The sequence below is a fragment of the Mya arenaria genome, chromosome 13 (genome assembly GCF_026914265.1).
Source record: "Mya arenaria isolate MELC-2E11 chromosome 13, ASM2691426v1".
Taxonomy (NCBI): Eukaryota; Metazoa; Mollusca; class Bivalvia; order Myida; family Myidae; genus Mya; species Mya arenaria.
In genome coordinates, this window is record NC_069134.1 from 67491417 (window position 1) to 67512222 (window position 20806).

Here is a 20806-nt window from a genome sequence, read left to right on the forward strand (position 1 = left end):
AAAACATCTGAGTAAATACAGATGACACATACGTCTTTGAGACATGTAGGGTACTTTGAAATTTATAAGTAGATACTGAAAAGTACTGAAAATGTAACACTACCTACATGAAGCTTGTCTTAGGCTTCTGTATTATTTTGATGAAGTCAGTTTGGATTGACATTTAAAATCCCCCATCACGGAGTGGGGAGGGGATTATAGGAATGCACTTCGTCTGTCCGTCTGTCCGTGTGTCCGCCCATACCTCAAAGGTCAAGGTCACAGGAGACATTTAAGGGTCAGACTACACATGCTTGTGTCCGGGCTATAACTTAACTATGCATGGATGGATTACCATATAATGTTGTCCTCATTGAGACGATGTGCTGTGACCTTGACTTGGGTCCATACCTCAAAGATCAAGGTCACAGGGGACATTTAAAGGTCAGACTAACCATGCTCGTGTCCGGGCTTTAACTTACCTAAGCATGGATTGATTACCATATAATGTTGTCCTCATTGAGACGATGTGCTGTGACCTTGACTTGGGTCCATACCTCAAAGATCAAGGTCACAGGAGACATTTAAAGGTCAGAGTGCACATATCCGGGCCATAACTTATGCATCGGTGGATTACCATATTACTTTGTACAAATGTTGTCTTCATCGAAACGACGTACAATGACCTTGACCCGGGTCCATTATATATATTTTAGCCAAAAGAACGTAGACATTGATCTTACCTGCACTACACGCAATCTGAATAACTTTAACAAATATCCTTTTATAACATGTTCACATATCCAAAAAAAATTAGGTTACCGATTAAGCAACTTGTTGTCATAAACAAATTAGTATGTTAAACTTACTTAAGTTGAGAGAATTACTTTCTTAACACTCTTTTGTGTCTGTTTATTGTAATAAAATGTAAATTCGTATTTGCAGAATAATTTGCATGTTGTATGTTTATTATTATTCCTCATTTTATGTTTTAAAGATGAAATAAGACCTGAATGTTTAAGGTAAAAAGTCATGTTATTGGATGTTTAAACAGTTACATAGATGCATATTAGGGTTATGGTTTTAAAAAAACACACCTTTCCTTTATATATTATGTTGGTTTTCACAGGGAAGAAATCGAGTTGGAAAGCATAAAGGTTGTGAAAAATGGGATGAACCCGGACAAAACATTCCTGCAGCTCCACTATATTAAGGTCACATAACATTTCTTTATATGGCTTCAATTATTTTATGTTTTAAGTGACACTCTTATTCAAAATCATTACATACACATGTATAACAAACATCAATTTTGTCTGATAAACTTTCATCTACTTACTAAATAATGCATTTATGGAAAATATTAATTACTAATAACAAGAGTGTAACCTTGTATTTAATAGCAGAAATCGCAAAAATAATAAATGATTGGCGAATGCTAAAATATTAACTGTGGTCTACTACAGTCTCATAAGGTAAAAATACCATGTTTTATGCTCATTTCTTTCAAATTAAACTCTGTATCTTTCATAAGAACCATTGTTTTCGACATTTATTCATCCTTTATGGAATATTAAAACAATACTATTAATTGTAGTAAATCTTATGTGGGAGTTAGAGTGCATCTTTAAACTTTCGAGGACTTGTTTTTGTACCGTAGTTTTTCGAATAGTCGAGCTATACAACTCACCCTGGCGTCGGCGCGTCAGCTTGGTTAAGGTTTTGCATGTTAGCAACTTTAAGTCAATATCTCAGTAAATGCATCATTTATTGCATTGAAACATTGGATATGTACTATCAACTATCTAACCTATTAAATTAATGAAGTTAGATAACATTTATTTGAATATAATGCAAATTATGGGCCTTTATTTGTTGACTTAGAAATTCTGGTTAAAGTTTTGCATATAAGCATACATAGGTTAATATCTCAGCAAATACAAGATGTATTCCATTGAGACATTATACAATGCTAATCCACCATAGAACCTACATAAATAATCAAGTTAGATAACTCTATTTTGCATTAAATTCAAATAATGGCCCTTTTTTATTCGACATAGAAATTCTGGTTAAGGTTTTGCATGTAACCCCTTTTAAATCAATACCTCAGCAAATACATCATATATTGCATTGAAACTTTATACACATGCTCCCAACAATTCAACCTTCTTAATTAATCAAGTAAGATAACTCTATCTTGCATATTATATAATTTTTGCCCCTTTATTATGCGACTTAGAAATTTTGGTTAAGGTTTTGCATGCTAGAATTGTCTCAGCAACGACTTTATGTATTGCATTGAGAATTTATACAATGGTATTCAACCACCCAACCTACTTGAATAACTAAGTTACATAACTGTATTTTGCAAATAAGGGCCCTTTATTATTGGGTTCCTGGTTAAAATTTTGCATGTTATCTTATTTATGTTAATATCTTGGCAAAAACATCAGGTTTTGCATTGAAACTTAAAACAAGGGCTCCCAGCCATTTAACCTTTTTAATAAATCAAGTTAGTTTATTATTCGACTTAGAATTTCTGCTCAAGGTTTTGCATGTAAGCACATATAGGTTAATATACTTGATTTATTGAATTGAGACTTAATACAGTGATCCATGAATGTTTCGCCAAATTTTTTCAATCCTCACACTGAAAAGCGACGGAATAATCGAGCGCGCTGTCTCTTTAACAGCTCTTGTTCATATAAATTCTAAAATGGAAACTCCATGGTGAAAGTGTGGGTGTGTATATTGGTGCACATGCGTCAGTTAAAGATCTGATGATTGATTTAATATTAATTTTATAGTATTCATAATTATTTAATGATTGTTGACTGCCTTGTATGAGTGTAGTTTGTTATCCGCCGCCGAATTGAAGATTTCGGGAGGGGGATATTGTTTTGGCGTTGTCCGTCATTCCGTCCATCCTTCTGTCCGTCCGTCCGGTACCATATCTTGGTAGGCATTGATCAGAAAATGTTCAAACTTGGTCAGAATGTTCCCCTGGATCAAATCTCTACCACTTGTAAAAGTGGGTCACATGGGGTTAAAAACTAGGTCACAAGGTCAAAGCTTAGAAAATCTTTGGAACATTCTAGAGGCATTTACATGGTCAAACATTCATGAAACTTAATCAAAATGTTTTCCTTAATGAACTCTTGGTCGTAAATAAAATTGGGTCACATATGATTGAAAATTAGGTCACTAGGTCAAAGCTAAGAAAAATCTTGTCTGGAACTATATCATGGTAATGATTGGTCAAGTTATGTTCAAAATTGGTCATGATGTACCCCTTGATAAAATATGGACCTCTTAAAAAGGTGGGTCACATTGGGTCAAAAACTAGGTCGCCAGATCAAATCTTAGAAAAATCTTTGGAACATACTTGAGGCATTATACATGGTCAAATATTCATAAAACTTAATCAGAATGTTTTCCTTGATGAAATCGTGGACTTATTTAAAACTGGGTCACATATGATCAAAAATAAGGTCACTAGGTCAAATCTTTTTTTGTCCGGAATTGAAAAGATTGGTTGGATAATGTTCAAACTTCGTCTTAATGTACCCCTTGATGAAATATGGACCGCTTGTAAAGTGGGGCACATGGGGTCATAAACAAGGTCACGAGGTCAAATCTTAGAAAAATCTTTGAAACACATTAGAGGCATTATGTATGGTCTAATATTCATGAAACTTGATCAGAATGTTTTCCTTGATGAACTCTTGGACATGTTTTCAACTGGGTCACATGTGATAAAAATTAGGTCTCTAGGTTAAATCTTTCAAAAATCATGTCTAAAAAATATTTTATGGTGGTGATTGGTCAGATTATGTTCAAAAATGGTCAGAATGTACTCTTAGGTTAAATTTCGACTGCGTTTTAAAAAAGGGTCATATAGGTCAACCACAAGGTCAATAGGTCAAATCTAAAAAAAGATTGGAACCACACTAGAGGCAATCTAATATTCATGAAACTTAATAAAACTGGTTTCCTTAAATGTTGTTGTTCTTAACTGGGTCACATGGGATCAGAAACCAGGTCAGCAGGTGAAATCTTATGTCACAAACCAAACATTAGTATTGAATAGTAAGTTATGTTCAAATTTGGTCAGAATGTTTGCCTTAATGAAATCTTTAAAAAAATTAAAATTGGTCATATGGGGTCAAAAACTCGGTCACTAGGTCATATCTTACAGAAATCTTGGGAACACTCTAGAAGCAATACATCTGCTCTAATTTCCATGAAACTTAATCAGAATGTTTGCCTCGATGAAATCATGGAATGGTTGGAAACTAGTAGGTCATGTGGGGTAAAAAATGAAGTCACTAGGTGAAATCTTGGAAAAATCTTTGGAACACAAAATTCAAAATTGGTCGTGATGTACCCCTTGATGAAATATGGACCACTTAAAAATGTGGGTCACATGGGGTCTAAAACTAGGTCACTAGGTCAAATCTTTGGAACATACTTTTAAAAGCCATTATGTATGGTCTAATATTCATGAAACATGATCAGAATGTTTTCCTTGATGAACTCTTTGACATGTTTAAAACTGGGTCACATGTGATAAAAAAATAGAAAACTGGGTCACATGTGATAAAAAAATTAGGTCACTAGGTCAAATTTTACAAAAATCTTGTCCAAAACCATTTCATGGTAGTGATTGGTCGGATTGTGTTCATACATGTATGACTGAACACATGATAATAATTCTAAACAAACTCCCTACATTCATAACGGTTCATTTCTCTGCAGCCATATTACATGTTAATATAGGAATATTCCACCTACTTTTCATTTCCAATCCATGAACTTTGCCTAATCAGGCGGGGGATATCAATCCAACGAATTTGCTTGTTTAATTCATTGATAATGGAATGTATTGATTTAAGATGTGGGTGTGGTTTCCTGTACATGTCTGTTTGTGGCCAAACTCGACGAGACCAGCTATTGTCCTCCTGTGCTAGTCCCTGTAGATTCAGATTTAAAATGTTATCCCACTCTTCTGATGACAGTTTCCAGAAACACATGATTGACTTCAGTATTTTGTCTGAAGATAAGTCGTTGAAACACGAAGTTGTACCATTACAAATTTGTACCGTATTTAGAGAAGTAATCCCATATATAAAGCATTAGCGAAGATAAGGATTCAATATTGGGACTAGGGCTTAAAAAATTTAGAACATATAGTATATGTCCGAAACTTTGTCACTTATTGTCAATTATTATATTATCTTGAAGCTCAAAATTCGCATCTAACAATTATAATATGTATTGGACAATGTCTCCAAGTATGGTACGAATTCGGGGTTGTACGACTTTGTGTTGGTATGAGTTCTCCTGTATCCATTTGTCTTCTTACTCATTGCTTCTGTGGTATTTCAGGGTTACTTTCTTCTAAGGTATCTAGAAGATCAGACTGGATTACAACACTTCCTGCAGTTCATGCAAAGATTTGTCAACAAATTCAGCCAACAGTTAATTTTGTCTAAGGTACTTTTTGCTTTTATACTTTGAATCAATTGAATTAGATTAAATCTTGGTTTATTAAACTATTCCAGGGTTAGGATTTTTTTGTTGCATTGTTGATTTGAACAAGGTGACAAACATCAGACTGTCTGGGCCAACATGAAATGTAATTTAATGAACATAGTAAAGCCCCCTATGCCTATAACCCATAAAACATGCAGTATATTCAGTGTTATGATTATTATTCAGGATGTCCTTGACCTGTTCTTTCAAGAGTTTCCAGAACTGCGGTAAGAACTGATTTATTCATTTGAATGTTTCCAATGACACGACTTTTATAACTACTTCAACTACTTCGACAACTACTACTACTACCACCACCACCACCACCACTACCACCACAACCACCACTACCACCACCACTACCACCACCACCACTACCACTACCAACACAACTACCACCACCACTACCACTACCACCACCAACACCACCACCACTACTACCACTACTACCACTACCACCACCACTACCACTACCACCATCACTACCACTACCACTATCACCACCACCACTACCACCACCACCACCACAACTACCACCAACACAACTACCACCACCACGACCACCACTACCACCACTACCAACACCACTACCACCACCACTACCACTACCACCACCAAAACTACCACCACTACCACTACCAACACCACTACCACTACCAACACCACTACCACTACTACCACTACCACCACCACTACCACTACCACCATCACTACTACTACCACCACCACCACCACCATCACTACCACCACTACTACTACCACCACCACTACCACCACTACCACTACCACCACTACCACTACCATCATCACCACCACTACCACCACCAACACCACCACCACTACCACCACTACCACTACCACCACCACTACCACTACCACTACCACCATCACTACCACTACCACCACCACCACCACCACCACTACCACCATCACTACCACTACCACCACCACCACCACCATCACTACCACCACTACTACTACCAACACCACTACCACTACCACCACCAACACCACTACCACCACCAACACCACTACCACCAACACCACTACCACCACCAACACCACTACCACTACCACCATCACTACCACCACCACCACCATCACTACCAACACTACTACTACCAACACCACTACCACTACCACTACCACCACCATCACTACCACTACCACCACCACGACCACCACTACCACCACCACCACCACTTCCACCACCACCACCACCACCACTACTACCACCACCACCACTACCACGACCACTACCACCACCACCACTACCACCACTACCCTACCACTACCACCACCACCACCACCACCACCACCACCACCACTACCACTACCACCACCACCACAACCACCACTACTACCACCACCACCACCTCCGCCACCACCACTATCACCACCACCACCACCACCACTACCACTACCATCACCACTTTCATCACCACTACCACTACCACTACCACCACCACTACCACCACCACCACCACTACCACCACCACCACCACCACTACCACCACCATAGTGGTAATAATAAAATGATAAATATACAATAATAATAATAATAATAATAATAATAATAATAATAATAAATGATATTTTTCAAGAAAGTGGTTTCAAATTATCACATTGTTATAAAACTATAAAAAAGCATTTTTTACAATGTGGCCTTTTATTAACAGAAACATATCAATACTTGTTAAAACATTTGCATAATGATATAACATTTACTTAAGTAATTTTCACAATCTGTTATTTTTATTATGACATTACAATTTATTTCATTTAATTTTATTTATTCACCGACAGAAACCCATTCATTTACATCATGATTATACTGTACATTGTTGTTTTGGACATAATATATGTCAGAAATATAAATATATATAACGGAGAAAATTGTTTGAGAAAATTAAAACGAAAATCGACAAAATTAATATTTTTGGAAATTTCTTGAATGAGGTCAGGTTTTCTTTGCATAACAGTCATATATAGGCAGACAATTAATAAACTTTTGTAAAAAAATGTTACCGCTTATGCTCAGGGGTCTATGTTTACTTCTCTTTATTAGTTAAATTTAATTCTTTCTTGGTTTCGGGGCATTTTTGATTTTCAATTTGAAATAAATATTTGCATGCCCAAATAATTTCACTTCTATCATTTTGCATATTTTTACATAAAAATTATCTCAAAATGCTCAAATGTAATAAGAAAATGTATGTATATCCTCCCTGACTCACGCATTTCTTTTCCAAGCTTTACCTAACTTGAAAAATTGAATAAGCATAATGGGTTAGTTAAGTTTGGTAGCACTCCAGATTGAACAATTTACTTTTGAGTGAAGGCGTTGAGTTTTTTTAAAATTGGTTATTATTTTTTTTAACAAATTTGATCAAGTTCGGTAGTGAAATATTTATCTCCGTTTTGCCGATAATTAATCATTGTTTAACAATATCCATCCACAAAGAGCGGGCTCCTAGCAGGCGACATATTTAATTCGCGAAAAAAAAATTTGGTTTCTTTTCAGGTCTGAGGATTTCAACAGCGAGGTTCTATTCCGAGACTGGTTGAATACGTCAGCATTGCCGATGGTTAGCCACTTGTCTGCTTCTTTACTTCTGTTTTTGTTTTATTTTATTTATTCACTCATTCGTGACTTCTTGGCTAAAGTCCCTGGGGTTTTCATTGTATAACTATGATATTTACAATGCTGCTGAGGATGTATGTTCACCTCTATTAAATGGCACCTGATTTAAATTTGTAGTTGATTTCTATGAATGGAAAACCGCAGTTCACCTTTCTAGAGATCATAATTTTGCCTTTATAGGGCAGTCGAAAAAAGAAAATCCCCGGGAATTTGTTCCCCCGGGATCATAATAATAATCATATACGGAATTTGCAACTATTGATTTCAAGGCCAGTCTGTACCAACATGTATTTATCTGTTTTAGGCTGTTACAAAGTACGGCACACTAGATGCTAATCCACTGATGACACTTGCACACGAGACTGTACGTAGTAGTTGATGGTGATGTATGTTGGAGCATTTTTTTTTAAATATGTCCGGTTTATAAACGTGATTTTTGGAATCATGTTTAATATATCAAATTTAAATTATAAGTTTTAATAATTAGATATGCATTTTATTAATTGCGTTTGCATTTTAATGTGCGCTCATTATCCGGAATAGTTCATGATCACCATTTTATTCGTTCGTCCGTCCGTCTGCCCCATCCTTTTCATCCAGACTATTTCTAGAAAAGACTGAAGCACTGGACCATACTTTGGACTTAATGTTTTGTTCATTTAAGGAATCATCATAAGCTGACGTGCTTATGTGTTTCTTTACTTGAGATATTTTCATCTTGTAATTTGATGTGACACTCGTATTCAAAATCAATATAACAAACATCAGTTTTGAGTGGTAAACCTTCAACTACTTACTAAATAATGCATTTATGGAAAATATTAATTACTGGTAACACGTTTTTAACCGTCTATTTAACAGCTGAAAACGCAAAAATATGAAAAGATTGGTGAATGCTAAAAGATTTACTGAGATCTACTATCGTCTCATAAGGTAGAAATACCGTGTTGTATGCACCTTTCTTTCAAACTTAACGCAATATCCTTCATAAGAACCATTGTTTTCGACACTTATTAATCCTTTTTGGTGAATTGAAACAATTATTTCTGATATATTTATATATACAAACATTGTTATCAAGTTTGGTAAAAAAAATCATATTTCATGTTTAAACAAAGAGTAATCGATGTGTTACCGTGTTCTGTTGTCCAGTAAATTGTGGTTTTGGGTTCCGATGATTGAAACAAGGCCACGAGGAAGTTGAACCATTGAACCTCCAAATCATGTTTTATTTGACGACTAAACGCTGTTAAGCACGGTGACGCATCGTTACATACAGTAATGTACGGTTCGACGCATCGTTACGTACAGTAATGTACGGTTCGGCGCATCGTTACGTACAGTAATGTACGGTTCGGCGCATCGTTACGTACAGTAATGTACGGTTCGACGCATCGTTACGTACAGTAATGTACGGTTCGACGCATCGTTACGTACAGTAATGTACGGTTAGGCGCATCGTTACGTACAGTAATGTACGGTTAGGCGCATCGTTACGTACAGTAATGTACGGTTAGGCGCATCGTTACGTACAGTAATGTACGGTTCGGCGCATCGTTACGTACAGTAATGTACGGTTCGGCGCATCGTTACGTACAGTAATGTACGGTTCGACGCATCGTTACGTACAGTAATGTACGGTTTGACGCATCGTTACGAACGGTAGCACATGTTACACACGGTAACGCATGGTAATGCACGGTTACGCATGGAAACGCATTGTGACGCACTGTATAGCAAAGTTTCGCATGGCAACGCTAAGGAACGCACGGTAACACATCGTAACGCACAGTAATACAATGTTACGCATGGTAACGCTAAGTAATGCTTTTTATCACATCGTTACGCACAGTTACGCGCGGTAACACAATGTTATGCACGGTTTCGCATGGTAACGCTATGTAACGCACGCTTATGCATGGTAACGCAATGTAACGCACGGTTATGCATGGTAAAGCACGGTAACGCAATGTAACGCATGGTTACGCCTGGTAACGCTAAGTAACGCATGGAAATACATCGTAACGGCATGGTAACGCACCGATTCCTTAAAAAATCATATCAAAATGAATTTGAGGGACTATCTCTCGCAGTTAAAGGGGCTATACACTAGATTATCCAATACTCGGCAAACAGTATTTCTTCCAAACAAGCCTAGAATTGTCAATGCGAGCATGTAGGAAGCTGACTTTTCTTTACCTGGCTCAAATAATAAACGCAACACTCATGTAGTTGTCTCACCTGTGTTTTCCGTTTAAAATAGCGCATAACGGTTATCCAGTTTAAGTCATATCTGTTCATGAGTACAGACACATATACCGACATTTATTTTTTAAACTTACAGTAGCAATAACAGCGTGACGTCGTATATTCCGCTTTCCTATTATGCACAATGCTATACCACCCCTCATTGCAGTGGATATTACTCCCGCAAACATTTATACTGACTGCCGAAAATGGTACCAAAATAATCATGAATTATTTGTCTATCTACTGTAGTATGGGTTTAATTTAATTCTGTGAAACAAAATAAAACGTGCAAAAAGTTTCACACACATTTTTTTGTTACAGTGATTTACGTGGTAGACAAACCTAATAAATTTCGAATTGTAAAAACGGGCATAAACTACGAAAAAGTGTCCTGAGCGGTGTAATACATCAGTTAGTTAGATTCAATGCGTTGTACACAACTATGTCAAATTTATTTCATTATTTTTTACTTTTCTTTATTTCTTGCAATTGTATCAACAGGTGTCTAGTCCCTTAAAATGAAATCTCCTGCAGCTAAATCTGCAGTGATTTATGCCACCAGGCAGAGGGTCCGATTTTTGTCCGCAAAACTGACGAAATAGATGGGCGTATTCATTCGCTTTTTGTTTTGGGAGGTAAATTATCGTAGTGTTTGCTTATTTTTTAAACTTTACCACATGACTGTTTGAGTCTTTTTATTATAAGCTATAAATTATGTTTACAGTTACAAAAGATAGAAGCAGTAAATGCAACATATAAGACTCTTCATTGGCGAAAACGACGGAAGCTCGATATAGACCAGATGTTGGCTTTACCGAAGGTATGAAGTGTCAAGTTCCATAGCTATTATTATAGCAATACTTCAAATATACCATGCATTTAAATATGTATTTATAATCTTAATATTGGCTTAAATGGCAATGTTTTTAATGTATCGTCGTATTAAAGATTAAAGATTTTATTACATGTTTACATTAACTTTTTATCGTTGAAAGCCTTGCCTTTCGTTAAATGGTATATCCACACATGTCGTGGAAGGAGAATGTCACATAACTTAGTTTTTAGATCAATCTTGTTAAGTTAATGTGTCAATTGTAATGAAAGTGCACATGTTCATTGGTATAGGGCCTTGTGTAATGGGGTTATAATCCCTTTTACATGAGTTGATAATTACATAGACATAAACTGTATTGATTTTTTAATGTTTGGACAAGTATAAAGGGAAGTTTTAAACAGTTATACGAAAAATGTTTATTTATATGAAAAACTACAGAAACAAGCTCATTAGCCAAAAGATTAACATAAACCCCGTTTAATGGCATAGGGTAAACGCCAAAGAAATAGAACACAAACACAAAATATCACAAACGGGAAACATGGAACAACAGCACAAAACTCCACGAACAACACAGTGCATTTATACGTTATATTTATTTGTTATGTACCGCCTTGGAACGGTCAGTAAATGTAAATTTACGGGGGTGGGGGGTGGTAAACAAACATGTTAAAGTTTAAAAATGGGTCTTCTTATTACTGAAAAATGCGACGAATATTCGAATGCAGCTGTCGATGAGTTTACTAGATTTACTTTATATCAATTATCTCTATGCTATCATTTTGTTTATATAATTTGATTTATTTTTCAACCTTCATAGTAATAAACGAATTTCAGAGTTTAAAGGAAACGACTTCCAAACTGAAGTTAAAGGGCCTTTAACGCATGAATCCATTTCACACTTAAGTGTTGCCTGTCTTGACCACAACTCTAAGCGAAAATGTTTTATACACAGCCCTACCAAGAAACCTGAAACTAACCTTTTTCTTCTCGGTTAAAGGTTAATTTCTGTTACGTAATGGTTCTGAATCGCACGGATCAGACAGCATTTGAGTTATTTGGGTTTTCTCAGTTGGAAGAACGTCTGACTTTCCTTGGTAGTCCACGGTTTTATCACCAGATCGACCACACATTTTTCTGAGTCTGTGACATTGGAGCAAACCTTATGGCGTTGCCCAGTGGAGTACACGAGTGGAATTGAGAATGGTGATTCGATTGGCCTAATGATACTTTATTGTCCGGTTTGGAAATTCAGGGACGAATACATTAAGGTTAGGGGCTTGCAAAGGTCAGAATGTATGTTAGTCATCCGGACCGGCTAGTCCAGCCGGTTAAAAATCAAACTATTAAGCAAGGTCTTTCGAAATCGATGCCGGACTTGTCCTATAACTTTCTGAGTTTGTGAGAATTACATTTGTATTAACAAAATGTCAAACGAGTTTTTTTCTATTTCCAGCTTACACATGTTCAAATGCTTGTTTTCCTGGACAAGTTGCTTCGAATGGAAAGGTTACATCAACAGTTGCTGCTGCTTGTGTTTGAACGAATGAGTCCAGAGCATAGCAACCCTGATGTAAGTTGCGATAGGAAAACAAATATTACTCCCATATCCCATCATAACGTGATAAACAAAGAAAAAGATCTTGTAATTACGCAGTCAAGAATAAATTCAAATTACAACCTGCAACGCAGCAAAACATGTACAGTCAAAGCCGGCTTTGTCGAAGTCATTTATACCTTGCGAGATACTTCGAGATATCGATCATTCGATAAAACAGAACTACTAAACCCAAAACATTCGGGAAAAGTTCGACATAACGCGAAAATCGAGATAACGGAGTTCGACCTAGCGAGTCTCGTGTGTATATTTGGTCATATATAGTGAATGTTTTATACTGGCCATTGGAACTGGTGCTTATTTCGTGAATTACTTTTTCTCATTTAGAATGTCCGTTTTAGCTTTTATTCGTGTATATTTAATACATGTACGTTTCACACACTTATAAACCAACATAAACCCTTAAAAGTACATGATAGGGTTAGAAAACTGTCGTGCGCTTGTTTAAAATAAATTAACTATTTGGAATCGTTAAATAAGTGTTATAAATGCTGTGGTGCTTTACATGTATGTTTAAAACGATACAATAACGCAACCATAGGGTTGTTTTAGAATGCGAACAACTCATTTTGTTATATTAATATATTTCAGGCAAACAAAAATACAATCTGAGGTTCTCAAAACCATATCATTAGCAGAAAATGCATATATTTAAAGATGTCACCTAAGAAAAGTTTCCGAAAGGATTTTACCTTGGACATAACAGCGAACATAAACACACACTATTAACAACTTATGTACATATCAACGCCATTTTTTTGTCATTAATCTGTATGTAAACATAAGTTGACAATTCTTCTGATGACCTTGTGTTAGTCTGTTTAGGAACATCGCCCGGAAAGCATTCTTTTGAATATACAGTTTATGTATGTTTAATCATTTTGAAGCACTGTGCACTAAATATTGAAGTGATACTCGTATTTGAATACAGTGGTGAACCTTTAACTATTTACTTAATAATAAATTTATGGAAAATATTAAACAACAATATTGTAACCATGTATTTAATACCAGAAAGCGCACAAATATTTAACACTGGTCGGTCCTGAAAGATTTACAGTAATCAACTTACATCTCACAAGGTAAAAAATACCGTGTTTTCTGCTATGTTATTTATTCATTCTTTTCGGTGAACTAAAACAATAACATTAATTGTGGTACATGTTATTTGGGAGTAAGAGTGCATCTTTAAGTTTCCACAACGAAAGTACTGAATATGATGCCTAAACTATGTATATGTGTAAAATACTTCCAGCGTCATGATTTATATCAATAATGTTGTTGGCCATGCTCTGCCTCCTCTTTAACGGTCATCTACATACTTCTACGTATTTTCAAATGCCATCGACAAATTACTTGAAGTATAACCCCTTAGGCGTTGGCCTTTATGTGAAATGGTCTTTGTTTAGGCTCGTTACTATCATTTGACACTTGCTGGGAGTGTCTTAGAAAAGCAGCAAGTCACGTTTCTTTTATAAAACAGTTCTCTCATTCTAGAGAAACAAGTAGAGTCTAAATCCTTCTAAAAACTAAAAACAACATAATACATTATTTAAAGGAACTCGCTCATGTTTTTTTGCGAAAATAGGTTTTCCCGGTAATGCATCTAAAAACACTTATTTTATCATTATTTTACTCTATGATATCGAAATTTGAGAAAAAATACAAATAAAGTATAAAAAATATTTTGACTTTCGTGGGGTGCGAACCCACGTTGGTAAAGTCAAGAATAAACGACGTAAGTAAAGTAAGTAAAACGACGCCTTAACCACTGTGCCACAAGGACTCATACAATGATAGATATTTTGACATTTTAAGAATACATTGATAACATCACGTGATAATGTCAATCAACAAATCACGCAACATGGAATCGCTGAAACCCGTTAGTAACGCTATTGAAAATTGTGGTCTTCAAAGACGATATTTGAGCAAATTTATATTAACTTTTGCTGAACGGTTTCAGCTGTAAGTATCTTTGTGTTTTTTATCACTCCTAATGATTTGCCACACTTCGTAATTAAAAGGTGCATTTTACAAACCTTGAGCGAATCCCTTTAACAGACAAGTACGTTTATAAACAACACATATACACATATCATGTGCACACTTCATACTGTCATAATATTCCCCGCTAAGAAAATGGATATGATACTTGTATAAGGATGTTAAGTCTTTCTGTAACATATAACCTTTCTATCAAATTGTCCCATGTTTATCTACATACATCTAGCTTTGCATAAATTGACAAAAAACTTAAGAACGCCACTTCGTCTAAAGATCAAAGCGCCTAAGACACTGAAAGACTGTCGGTTAAGTACTAAGAAGGAACTTGCAAATCCTAGGCCAACATCTAAGCGGTAATCAGGCGACACGCTATTAATCTCTTTAGTCGTTCAATCTTTTAAAACACCAAACGGCATAATCCGGTATGGAATTCAATTTTCAAAAGAACCCGAATTTCGTTTAAAGGGCCTTATACCAAAGTTAATTTAAATTTATTTTTCGTATACATATTGTCCCCCGTAAAAAACTACATCGCTTATGACAAATATAGTACATTTCTGATAAATGGCTTCAAATGAACATATAATTACGCTAAAACTACCTACCGTCTATCGAGACTATTACTTTTGGTGGTAGTGCGGATGACACTTTTCTTGATTTAATACTCCAAATACAGAAGTTTGATATTTGTATCAAACATGTTAAAATTTATCTGATTATGTAATAACTAACAAATATTTTCTTGAACAATCATCAGTTGCTATTGTTAGTTTTTTTTACATGTGCTTGAGATCAAGCGTATAATGCACATTTTATGCAGCTCTCCCCGCATTGGTTTGATGAGTAAAAACTAGAATGTCAACAAGGGATTATATTCTCGCGTTCATATTCATTACTGCCCACATGACCATTGCGGTTAGATTCCTGCATTCACTTCTATTTTCAACCACACGAGGAGCACACATACTGTCTCTCTTTGGAAAAACATATGGTGTGGGCGCCAGTCTCCCACTGAAAGCTCAGTGATATATTAATGCTATAACTGACTTCTTTGGATTTTGCCATTACTAAAACATCTCGGCGTATCGACAGTCTTATTAAAACGCTGACACAATCGTTTCATCAGGTTATTGTAGATTATGATTTTACGTTTTGGCAAATACAATTTGAATACTATCATTAGATACATTTATGTCCTTTAGGATTTTGTTTGCATATTATACTTTATCGGCTGATAACGATGACGCTGGGATGTTGGTTCTGTGACTGAATTGCTAAATGATCTTTTTACTCATATTATTTGAATGCTAAGATAATTTAGAAATCTACTGTATAAAATTTGCCATATTGTGGAAGGATGAACCAAGGGTGTTGGTGATATAAAATTGTCTCTACCAATTATTTGGAACATGAAGTGCAGTAAAAGGTTTATGCACATGCTAATTATGCATATATTTCATACCATTTGCTAATGAGAAAAACACCAAATGGAAACAGCAGACACGAAAGAGCAAAACTTCTACGACCATATTAGAGAATGAAGTGTTAACATGCTGTTTTGTCTTTAACTAAGGTTCTCCATAGATGGTGCGAATTAGCCGTGAAGCATAAACTGACGGAGATCTACCCTCGTGTGGCTGACTTCCTCATTCACCATCAGGTAGGTACCCAGGTGTAATGACCTATACGGTGTGGGTGCCTGGAACAAATACATTGTAAACATGATATAAGGCATTCCTGTTTTTATTTTATTTAGTACTATAGCGTGTATTTAGTATAAATAGGAATCCCGCCCTCTTTGTCCCATCCCCATCGTAAAACCAAATGTACAACAGTAACAGACAACTAATCTAACCTTGTGATTCTCCAAAGTTTCACCGAATATTTGAACGACATATTTTAGGACGATGACTCTTAGCTCGTACATATTCCAAAGCGAATATCAAGATTTCATGGCTTATATTTTGTCGTCGATGGCAGCGAATGCGTCGCCAGCGCCGTTGCGTCGCGTTCTTTGCGAACTTTCTACTGCAATTTAATTAACTGTCGTGATAAGACATAAACATATTTATTAATCAACTATTACGTACTTGGCGAGATACAGAGACAATTGCGGTACCAATACCAGACAATTGAAGACAATATATTACAGAACTCACTCAATATCGACCAAACTCGGCCAATATCAACAAAGCTCGCCTAATATGAGTATCCTCCGTTTTGATTGGCTAAATAACCGCTGGTATTTCGGGCTCAGCCAAATACAGCTAACCTCGGACAAATAACTAGGCCAATATGAAATCACATAATTAATAACATTATAATATGTGGACGCCGTCTTGATAAGGTAGTCACAAATTTTGGCATCGCGATACAGAGTCAAGCAATATACGTATGAAACCTTTTATTCTACTGTTTGACTTGAAACCCAAAAGGGCTCAACAATATTGTCCCCTTTCTGCGCTCATAATTGGTCTAAAGTCTGGAACCATAATAGTTCAAAGTTGATCTTTAACAATAGTTGTACTCCAAGATAGATTATGTCTTGGGGCTATGTAGGAGTTTCGTACGTCGTCGCTTCACGTCACTTTATGTCGCATGTAGCTCCAATTATATTGCACACGTATCACCTTTTATCACATTTACTGAACAAATTACAACTTCACAGAGAATGTTGGTCAGCATCGCAGTGGGAAATCATGAACCTGCAATATTTTCGACATTTCACTTGGTCTAAAAACGTTTTGATTTAGAATGGTCTACAAACTATTGTGTCATGCTGACATAACAATGGCAGAATGTTAGCCAGCTTTAAAATGAGCATGCTCATATTGTTCCATAGTTCTATTACACACTAATCATTCCTGTGTCCAGGCGGTATCTGGGGGAATGCACAGCTTCGTTTATAGCTTAAGTTCATTTTTCTTAAAGATGCCCTCTTACTCCCAAATAAGAATTACCACAATTAATAATATTTTTAATATTCCAAAAAGGATGAATAAATGTCGAAAACAATGGTTCTTAGGAATGTTACCGAGTTAAATTTGAAAGAAATGAGCATAAAACACGGTATTTCCATCTTAAGAGACTATAGTAGATCACAGTAAATCCTTTACCATTAACAAATCATTTAATACTTTTGCGCTTCCTGCAATTAGATACACGGTTACAACCTTGTTATCAGTAATTAATATTTTCCATAAATGCATTATTTAGTAAGTTGTTTAAGGTTTATCAATCAAAATTGGTGTTTGGTATGCATGTGTGTGTAGTGATTTTGAATATGAGCGTCTTTTTAATATATTGATATGAAAGGTTTTCTACTGATCTTGATACTGATACTTTCAATAAGGCAGGGAAACGCTTTGATACTATTATACTACTGATCAACGTTTTACTGAAATTTAAGGCTGATCTAGTAAAACATCCATTTACTATGTTGATGTTTTTCAAGAAAAAAATGTTATTCCATACGATGGGGACTCGTATGCTCGTTGAGTGATTAATTAAAGTTTAATTTTATAACTTCCAGAGGCTTTGTTGGTTTCATTGCGCTATTTATAGCTATTTCCAAGAATCGGGTTGAAAAATTTGTTCCGTAAACAACACACTATTATAAAAAAGCAGAGGTAACCACTAGTGAAAAATGAAATTTATTTGCAAAAAACATCTTAATGTGAAATATAATTTTAAATGTACGTAAATGTGCGTAAAGTCGGTAGGTAATGCTGGTTTTGATGCAGTCACGTAATCATTATTTATTTTAGTTGAATAAAAAGGTTAATATAATAACTTGCAGAATATATCATTGCAGTAGCATGTTTCCGTCATACTACTCATTACATTTGTCATAATTTACCCTTTTTACCTCCCGCTGAAACGAAGGTTTTGGGAGGGGGATTTTTTTTTGGCATTGTCTGTCCGTTTTTTTTCTATCCTTAACCATATCTTGGTAGGTATTGGTTCAAACTTGGTCAGAAGTGGGTTACATGAGGTCAAAAACTAGGTCACAAATTCAAATTTTATATAAAAAAAATGGGAACACACTAGGCATTATTTCTCTTCAAAGATACACGAAACTTAATCAAAATGTTTTCCTTTATAAACTCTTTGGTTCGTTTGAAACTAGGCAATGTAGTATCAAATACTAGGTCAAATCTTAGACTTTTTGAGCCTTGAACAAATTATCGGAACCATATCTTGGTAGGGATTGAGAAGATTTTGTTCTAACTTGGTCAGAATGTCCACCTTGATCAAGTCTCAACCGCCGCCTATAATTTTGGGTTGCAAATAAACTCATTTCTAATATTAAATGTTCATAAGAGTCAATCACTCTGCAGTCGCATGATTCGGTTAGAATATTTCTATGCCACCTACTTGGCCAAATCTGGCGGGGAATATTTATAATATAATTTCGTGAATTTATTTAATTTTAAAGTCATAATTTTGTGAATGTTTTTAACGAATTAAAATAAATATAATTAGTCCGTTAATATTTTTTTTAACTTATCTACACATGAAGTATGTACATTTGGGACATTTTATCTTCGCTGTTTTTATGGATCGTACAACAATTCTTTAGAAATTTTAAGCCACAAATAAAGATAAAAAACCCGAAAGATGATAATATTATGTTGTTTCCTTGAAAAAAAGAAAATTAGACTTAGCACAGGCATTGAAAAACAAGACAAGATAACTATACTGCATGCGACAGAACACGACCGATAGTTCTTACCATGGTCATTGAAAATATGCGTGCGTAAGACGAAGAGTTTATTTGTATTAAACTTCACATTGAAATTTAATGCTGTATCGAAATTGGAACCGGTGGGATGAGTGTGTTTTTTTGTGTGTTCTATGTCTTTGGCGTTTGCCCTGTGCCATTAAACGGGGTTTATGTTTTACATATTTATCAGCTCATTTAAATTTCATTTCTATCGTTTTAATACAATTACGTATTATTTGAAAATAATATGCTTCCCTGTTGTATTTGCATTTGTTTGTAAAACCAAAGGGCATACATACACACTAGATGACGAGTTTTAATATAATTCTAGATTATCAGATTGGTTTGGGAAAGCACTGAAAATCTGATTCTAATTAATCAGATAACACACACCAGTAAATTGTTTTACCCTGTAGGAGACATTATGGCTCAAATGTGATAATTCTCAGTTGTTTAGAATCGTAGCTTTTAAATATCACTCAGAATTAATTGCGCTTAAGCAATTATACTCGTTGGCGCGTTGTTCGACTTATTTTCCGTCATGAATATTGTATGTAATTACACTATTGGGTGGTTTTAGGAAAACCTCTGCATTGATTGCACAAGGGGGACATAAACAAGAGTTCCATTCACTGTGAATGATAAATGAACAGATCTGCCTTTAACTGTTTCGTGTAACTAAAACAACAGTGATTGATTTTAATCAATAACTTCTTAAATCGTATTTCCGCCGCACGCAACAAGAGCATATCTATGGACAAAGCGATTAAGACTTTTATCTGTTGAGTGAGATATGGGTCGTAGCTTTTTCTATATAGGGTTTAATATGTTTTAATTGCTTCGTCATGTCAAGGTTTGTCATGTTCAATGACTTTGTCATTTGTGTGATTTGAATCGGGACACTCTTCGGGCTCTCGTAAAATACGTAAAACGAGTTCAAACCTCTTAGTGCAAGCACCTGCATATTGAATTAAAATGCACTGTTAGTTTAAATTAGGAAATAAATGTTTTAAATAATTTAAAAACAATTAGTGTTTATTAACGCATTATCTATTTTCAACCTAAAACAAATTTGTCCACAAGATTTGACACCCATTAAGATAAGCTTTGCTGATAAAATAATGTCCTTTTTTTCTGTAGTTTTTTTCATATAAGCCTTGCTTCAACTTAATATCTTAATATCAACTAATTGCCTCATGAATTATGGGC

General features: G+C 35.4%; 1 protein-coding gene across 6 annotated transcripts in view; it reads left to right on the plus strand.

Moving 5' to 3' along the window:
* The window catches only part of LOC128212974 (aminopeptidase O-like), a 53543-nt gene that overhangs the window by 21507 nt on the left and 11230 nt on the right, over positions 1-20806 (plus strand). For 5 of the 6 annotated variants that reach the window (XM_052918402.1, XM_052918405.1, XM_052918404.1 and 2 more), the window contains exons 8-15: positions 1109-1193; positions 5371-5478; positions 5704-5744; positions 8042-8105; positions 8466-8525; positions 11136-11231; positions 12703-12819; positions 16445-16531. In XM_052918402.1, coding sequence (XP_052774362.1) covers positions 1109-1193; positions 5371-5478; positions 5704-5744; positions 8042-8105; positions 8466-8525; positions 11136-11231; positions 12703-12819; positions 16445-16531 — 658 coding nt within the window. Of the gene's footprint in view, positions 1-1108; positions 1194-5370; positions 5479-5703; positions 5745-8041; positions 8106-8465; positions 8548-11135; positions 11232-12702; positions 12820-16444; positions 16532-20806 lie in introns of those variants that run through there. The other variant, XR_008257653.1, reaches the window with a different exon arrangement.